Source organism: Halyomorpha halys, unplaced genomic scaffold (genome assembly GCF_000696795.3).
Source record: "Halyomorpha halys isolate HHAL.00 unplaced genomic scaffold, Hhal_1.1 Scaffold53.1, whole genome shotgun sequence".
Taxonomy (NCBI): domain Eukaryota; kingdom Metazoa; phylum Arthropoda; class Insecta; order Hemiptera; family Pentatomidae; genus Halyomorpha; species Halyomorpha halys.
In genome coordinates, this window is record NW_027109243.1 from 1170012 (window position 1) to 1177487 (window position 7476).

Consider the following 7476-nt stretch of genomic DNA (forward strand, 5'->3'; position numbering starts at 1 on the left):
AATCCGCTATTTCGCGAACCAATTTTCTTTGATTTCGAAATAATATAAATTTTTCGCGAGTAGCGGCCCTTAGTTTACTTGTTATTGGCATTATTATTATTATTCTATGGGCAACAGACCATGGAGGCCTAAGTCCTCGCGCTATGTATTTCTTAATATTAGGATGTAATATTCCCAGTATTAGAAAATACATCGCGTGTTTATTGACGTGATTTTTCGGAGGGTGAGTTCGTCACTCTCACGCCTATTTTTTGTGAGTAGCACCCATTGGCTAACGGGCCTTACAAATGTCCGGGAGGGAGATTGTCAGTGAGTTTTTGCATTATTTTGTGCTTGAAAAAGCCCGGGTGGAACCGGGATTCGATGCGACAACCCCTGTGGATTGGTAGACTGGCGCGCTACCACGCTGCTACCGCTTAATAGATTGAAATTTTTTATAATACTGATAGAAAAGAACAGGATTATACTCAAGTATACAAACAAGAGCAACTCAACAAACTGTGTGTAAATACTGTTTTCCTTGTGTTTATATTATGTTTAAATACATTTTTATTATGATCACTATTTTTAATTTAATTTATACTGTTTTTAACAAGTTTTAATTGTACTTTTTATTAAGGAACCTCAAACTATTTTATTATTATTTAAATTCATTATATAAAGAAAAGACAAGGTGTGCAAATATTTTCTTCGGTCACTGTATATTTGTGCTATGTTAAAGGTTAATTAACAAGAATTGAAAAAACATGTTTACACCGAATCCATAGAATTTTAAAATATGCAATTTTAAACAAGAATTAATTATTGAATCCGAAGGTTGGGAAAATTCTTTAATTAATTAAAACACAGAGGGCATAAATATTCATCTGTTGGCAGTTCTAAAACAATGCAAAATGAAAACAAACGTGAGGATTTGTGGCAGCTCAAATGCCCTGTGATTTGTTCCCAAAAACCGACACTAAACGGGTCGGCCACAAATTCTGGTCAACTTATACTAACCAATTCAAATAACTCATCTGCACGATTGTGAATGCGCACATTCGCCATTGTTTAGCAAACATGTAGAGCCACCTTAAGTTTGCAAGTTCAATGACGTCATATACCAAATCCCTGGAACTATTTCGAGGAGGTTTGATCCTCTTTGTATCTAATCACATACCTGCAACATTATAGTTTTAACTGTTTATTGTAACAAGTCAAGAATTGACATATTTTTTTTTTTACAAATATTGAATTTATATTTCCTTTTCAAATAACTTTAGATATCAAATTTCTAACTGCTATGTTATCCATATTTTTGTAAAAATTAAGTTGTAATTATTACTATCCAGATGGATATATCAACAAGTGGGTTTAGATTCCTTATTTCATTGATTTTCATTCATTGATTTATATTAACTTAACTCTGTAATAGGTAATGATGGGGGGAAAGCAAAGCGTAGTAAAATGGAATGCAACTTTGGTGAAAGATGCTACAGAAAAAAACCAGAACATTTTGAGGAATATTCCCATTCCCATCGTAAGCATTATTGTTTTCTCCTGATTGAATATGTTTTCTTTTTTGTATTAATTCTTTTACCTGAATGAATGTCTGTTTCAGTCAATGAACTGCTTAAACAGATGGGAGAGGGGAATAAGATTCCTCCTAGTTACAAAAATAAAGTGAGTCAACAAACTTTAATAGAACAATTAGAAATAGTTCGAAAATTCAGTAAATCCAAAAATCAGTTCACTGATAGCAGTAAAGTTCCTGATCATCCAACTCTAGAATCATCTAGTTCTCTTCGTTATTCACCTCCTAAAAATTTAGAAAATAAAGAAACAGGGAACAAACAAAAAAATAATGGTTGTACAAAGGATTGCCAGAGGAACTGTGTAAAATGTAAAATGCTAGAAAATTATAAACAGGATGCCCTGAAGAAAATGAAAGTTCCTGTTAAGCTGAAAATGGAAGAAGCACATCCTTATAATATTTTTCTGACTACTGTGAAGGACTCTCCCAGGACTCATGAAGAATTGACGTCAATATCCTTTCCAGGTAAAATTATTTTTTAGAGTACCAAGTGGACTATTGTCAGCTGCACTATGCATTAAGCATATTTCAATCTATCCTTATTGTTTTTTTAGAATTGCTTGATCCATACTTTGGAGAACTAGAAAGTTCATTGCAAATAAACTTTATGGTGGAGTTGGGCTTTCTCCTAGCTCAGTATGGCATAATGGGCAATAAGTAAGTTTGAGGAATTTAAATAGTTTATTTTTGGATCCTTTTAGTTTATAAAGATATTTTAAGGTATGATTCAAATATGTTCTTAATGTTTGTATTTCAACTATTTCCTTTATTAGGATTAGTATTATTTATTTATCGCCTTACTCTGCCTATTAGGCAATACAGATGTTCATAGGAATGAGTTGCAACTCATTGCTGCACTAAAAACAATTTACATATTTTTCTGTAGCTGTGCACACAGCTTCTTCAAATTATCTTCTTCCGTACTGTCCGGAGCACTCGCTGGTGTAGCTTCTTGTCTCCTTCTCAGGGAGAAGTGAGTAGAGCTTCCTTCCATCTGTACACAAAGGCTTTGTGGAATGGGTAGTTTTCTTTGTCATCAGCTGATGGCAATTGCTCTCCGTCAAAATTTAGAGTCCTGTCTCTCTCACTCACCTTTGCTCTTAGTTCATCGGTAGTACAGGCCAGTATGATTAGGATTAGTAAAATGCTAATCCAGATTGGTTAGGTAAATGAGTAAATGAGTAAATTAAGGAAACTAACATTTAATACTATCACCTACGAGTATGATATTTAAAATTCTAATGGACTCCCCACATATCATCATAACCATCATCATATTCTTCTTCTCAAATACTGCTAAGCTGTGTGAGGTTGCTCTCTGTAGAGTTGTTTCAATCCTGTTTCACCTGTGTTCTCCTCCAATCGTCCCTGTTCATTAAAATTGAAAACTAGGCATTAGTTCAAGTACTCCTTGCCCAGAGTACACCAGTAAGAGATCCAACCCCCAGTAAATTTCATCGAAGAAACTATCAAAGGCGGTATAGACTGGTTTTAAGAGTATAGACCAACTTTATGAGGCTGAAATTTATGGAAGAAAGTCCAATGGAGAACCTCAACACATCTGTGAGAAGGAATGAGAGATTTCATCATGAGGAGAGGTATAAATTCAAACAGAAAAAAAAAAAGAATTGTTTGTATATTATATTTAGAGTTAGGGCCTGGCTAGATAGAGAAACAAATCACATCTTATGAGCTGTAGAAGAAAAATAATCATATTGAAGTAGGTTTTTTTGAAGGGGTAGCATTTTTCTATGTTTATCAGTTTTTATTGGAAGATTAATATTAGACTGTATGTAGCAGATTGTAAGAAGATAGTCCGGGGGAAGTTCATTAAAGATACAAAATAGTAAAAAAAAAAATATTTATATATACTGTTTAATGAGTTGTAGTAAAAAACTTTTCATCATTAAATTTCTTTATTATAATATATCATAAACATATCAGGGCCATCGTTCCATCATCAGGTACTCAAAATGAAACTTAACAACAATTCATAATATGCATACAATACATTTATTCAACAACAAATTTTTTTAAGTTAAAACAACTACCTTAATATAATTATATCCTCACATTTCATAATTAAACTGGTCTCTTTATTGACTCATTTGGTATAATAGTCAAAATAATTTTTAAAAAATTAATTATATATTAGTAACCAATAGTTACCAGTAAATGTTTACAGTAAAACAGTTTTACTATTGTAATTTTATTTTATTAAACATGCGATTATGATTATGATAGATTTGTCATCTCATTTTCTCTTATTAGGTGCAAGCCACTCACTCTTTTGTATGGTCAGTGCGATATAGAGCTTGGAGATAAATTTAAACATTTTCTCACTCATGTCAAAGTGGTCCCTCCCTCTAGTTTTGGTTCTCATCATACGTAAGTATTTTCATTTAAATATGTTTTTTATTATTTGATTATGAAAAACTTTTTCAGACAATATTCATACTTTTTTTTTAATTATAAGTAAACATTAATTCATGTTTACACCTAGAGAGATTTTCATAGCATTTAAAAATAACTGTTTAACCCTGCTAAGCAGTTATAATAACTTAACAGATTGATACTAATAACTTAGTTAAACTTAGTTAAATTTAAATTTGATCCAAATTATATTTATATTTAAGCTCATGTCTTATTAAGTTCATTTTTATGCGATTGATGAACCAATTTATTAGTTCGCACTTGCCCCTGCCATAAAAGGTTCATTTAAACACGGCATCTTGAAGAATCGTTTTTCTTATAGTAGTAACGATTGTGGGATAAGACTAAAATATTTCATTTTCAGAGTATTATTTTACTCATGTAACCTTTGGGAAAAGTTAAAAATTGTCTGTGATTCACATTATTCTATCTTTAATGGGAGTAATGAAAGTTTGATATGGTATATAATTAAACTGCTCTTTATAATTTACCTGATAAACTCTCCTAGCTGATATGATAAATCAGCTACACCAATGTTTAGAATTGATGTTGCTTAAAGGGTAGCTCATACCATCATGACGAGAAGATAGTTGACTGTGGATAATATATATGAGGAGAAGATGGTTGGGAGTGCGGTCAGAGAATAACGCAAATAAGTTAAAAAATCTTATTTATTAGTGCCAACGTTTTAGCCAGAATTTCTAGCCTTCATCAGGGCTAAGAACAAAAAACAAGCTAACAACTAATGAATAAAAGGATATATAGAATGACAAAAGTAAATAATTGTACAGAATGAAAATAGATAAAAATAAAGTAATGAAAGAAGTGGGAAATAAAACGTACATATAGCTAATTAAATATGTAAATAAAATAACATAATTAATGGAATAAAAATATAAAGTTATATAATGCAAAAAACAAAATATGAATATTTTAATTTAATAATAATATTTAAAAAAGTAAAGTCATGGAAAAAAAAATGTATGTAACTAATGAAATATATAAGTCAAATATTAGAACAAAGAAACAAAACATAAAGGTAAGTAAGACAAAGAAGGAATTTTTTTTTCGTACTCTCCATTGAAAATAAGGAATATTTAGGTACAATGATGTCAGTTGAAGTGTGCTGCCTTCTACCCATGGGTATTTTAAGGGCTTTGTCGAGTGTACACTGTGTGTGCAGAATCGATGGCGCCGAATGCGCATTGAAACTATGATGAGCGGGGAGGGTCCGCTTTGCTGGTGTAGTAATTATTTTTTTTTTTTTTCTGACCTCCTAGAAAAATAAACATAATCAAATTAAATATATACAATAAAAATGGATGTATATATGCAGGCAAATATTGATCTTGGTTTGCCAGAGTGGCATTATAAGATAAATTGCCGGGTCCGCTGAAGGCGGTGTCATCAATGATGGCATGAGTCTGAGTTAAAAAGTATGTTAAAAGGGATTACAAAACTATCTGAAGATGAAGAATACGTTACAAGCTACTTGGAAGGGTAAAAATAAGAACTTTAAAATTATTCAAATGGAAACGTATATAAAGATGATGACAAATGATTTTAAAATTATTAAAGAACACAAACTATAGGAGGGAAAAAACAAAAAACTTTGGCACTAATAAATAAGGTTTTTTAACTTATTTGTTCTCTGTTATCTGTTCTCTCTATTTAATTTTTATTCTCTGACCGCAGCACCAACCATCTTCTCATAGGGTTTAGATTTAATAAGATGATTACATCGTTACCCCAAAAATGCACTTATCCCATTTTACCTTATGCCCTTCTTCTTCTGATGTTATAAAAGTTTTAATAGATTAAAAATAAAACATTTCTGTTATTGAAATTTGATAAAATATTTGTGTTTTATTTCCAGCAAGATGATGGTGTTTTGTTACAAAGACAAGAGTGTTAGAATTGTTGTATCTACTGCTAATCTTGTAGAAGAGGATTGGCTTAATCGAACTCAAGGGTAATTTTTTGTTTATCGTTATTAGATCTAACACATCAAATACAAATTTGTGTTTTCAACTCATACGTATGAATGTACAATGTTTATAAATTACTTATTACTTTAAGCTGTTGTATATTAGATGTAACCTTGAGTCCGGTTTGATTCCACCATGTTATCCAATCTTCCCACTCTAGTTAAAATAGGTTTGTTATTTGTAGGACAACTGCCTATTTGTCAGAAACAGCCAGATGGGGGATATACCAAAAAAAGTACTTATTACTCTCACTTTCCTATGTGTGAATTTTTTTTTAGATGTAACAATTTTATAAAATAAAGGTTAGGAATGGATTTTAAAGGTCTTATAGATAAGAAGATTTAAATTATTTTATTGATGTTTTTTTTTCATTGGCACGACAGACCGTGGAGGTCCAAGGCCTTGCGTGATGTACTTAAGAAATACATCACACATTCCTGATGTGGTTTTCATAGGATGGGTCCGTCACTCCCATGCCTATTTTTTTGAGTGCCACTTATTGGCTGACGGGCCTCACAAATGCCCGGGGGGAGATTGTGAGTAATGCATAATTTTATGCTTAAAAAATCTCTGGTAGGGCCGGGCTCGAACTCGCAATCTATGGGTTGGCAGACAGCCACGTTACCACGCTGCTACCGTCTATTTAATTTAAGCCAACAGCCCTGCATCATGGGGTGAGTTAACAAGGGATGAGCCGCGTTAATAAACTCTAGTAAGGAACTAGGTCTCGAAATAAGTACGGATAAAACAAAATATATGGTTAGCAGTTGAAACACGAGCAATTTCGGTGATATAGGAGGAAATACGTTTGAAGAGTTACATAGGTTTATGTATTTAGGTTCTACAGTAACTAGAAAAAACGAAATTGATGAGGAAATAAAAGTGAGGTTGAAGGTGGGAAATGCTTGTTATTTTTCAATTTCGAAACTGTTTAGTTCATTCCTTCTATCGAAAAACTTAAAAATTAGAATTTAAAAAACTATTATCCTTCCCACTGTTCTTTATGGATGCGAGACGTGGCCTTTTATACTAAGGGATGAACAGCGCCTTAAGATTTTTGAAAATAAAGTATTAGTGAAAGTAAAATATTCGGACCGAAAAAGTATGAATTAACTGGAGAATTTAGAAGGCTACACAACACTGAATTAAGGGAACTACACATATAAGATGGAAGTGTAAGGTAATAGGGCTTAGTAACGAGTGGATCCCTAAAATGTTAATAAACACTGAACTAACAGGTAAACATCTGATGGGTAGACCGAACCGTTGATGGGAAAATTATGTTAGAACTGATTTAGTAGAATTAAGTATGGAAGGAAGTATGTAGAGAGCAATTGGTGTTTTCGGCATCGAACCTTCGGGTTTGTTAGGCCTTCATTATTATTATTATTATTATCATTATTATTATTATTATCCAGTTTTTCTCGCCATAGCGGGTTGAATATCTGAGGTGTGGGACCTAGAAGTCCAACCACCTTAATA

General features: G+C 32.2%; 1 protein-coding gene across 1 annotated transcript in view; it reads left to right on the top strand.

The window, feature by feature from the left end:
- Nucleotides 1-1165: 1165 nt before the first annotated feature.
- The window catches only part of LOC106692363 (probable tyrosyl-DNA phosphodiesterase), a 22308-nt gene continuing 15997 nt past the window's right edge, over nucleotides 1166-7476 (top strand). The window contains exons 1-6 of the mRNA XM_014438272.2: nucleotides 1166-1347; nucleotides 1415-1519; nucleotides 1601-2038; nucleotides 2128-2230; nucleotides 3845-3961; nucleotides 5883-5978. Of these exons, the coding sequence (XP_014293758.1) occupies nucleotides 1332-1347; nucleotides 1415-1519; nucleotides 1601-2038; nucleotides 2128-2230; nucleotides 3845-3961; nucleotides 5883-5978 (875 nt within the window). The 5' untranslated portion in view covers nucleotides 1166-1331. The remainder of the gene's footprint in view (nucleotides 1348-1414; nucleotides 1520-1600; nucleotides 2039-2127; nucleotides 2231-3844; nucleotides 3962-5882; nucleotides 5979-7476) is intronic.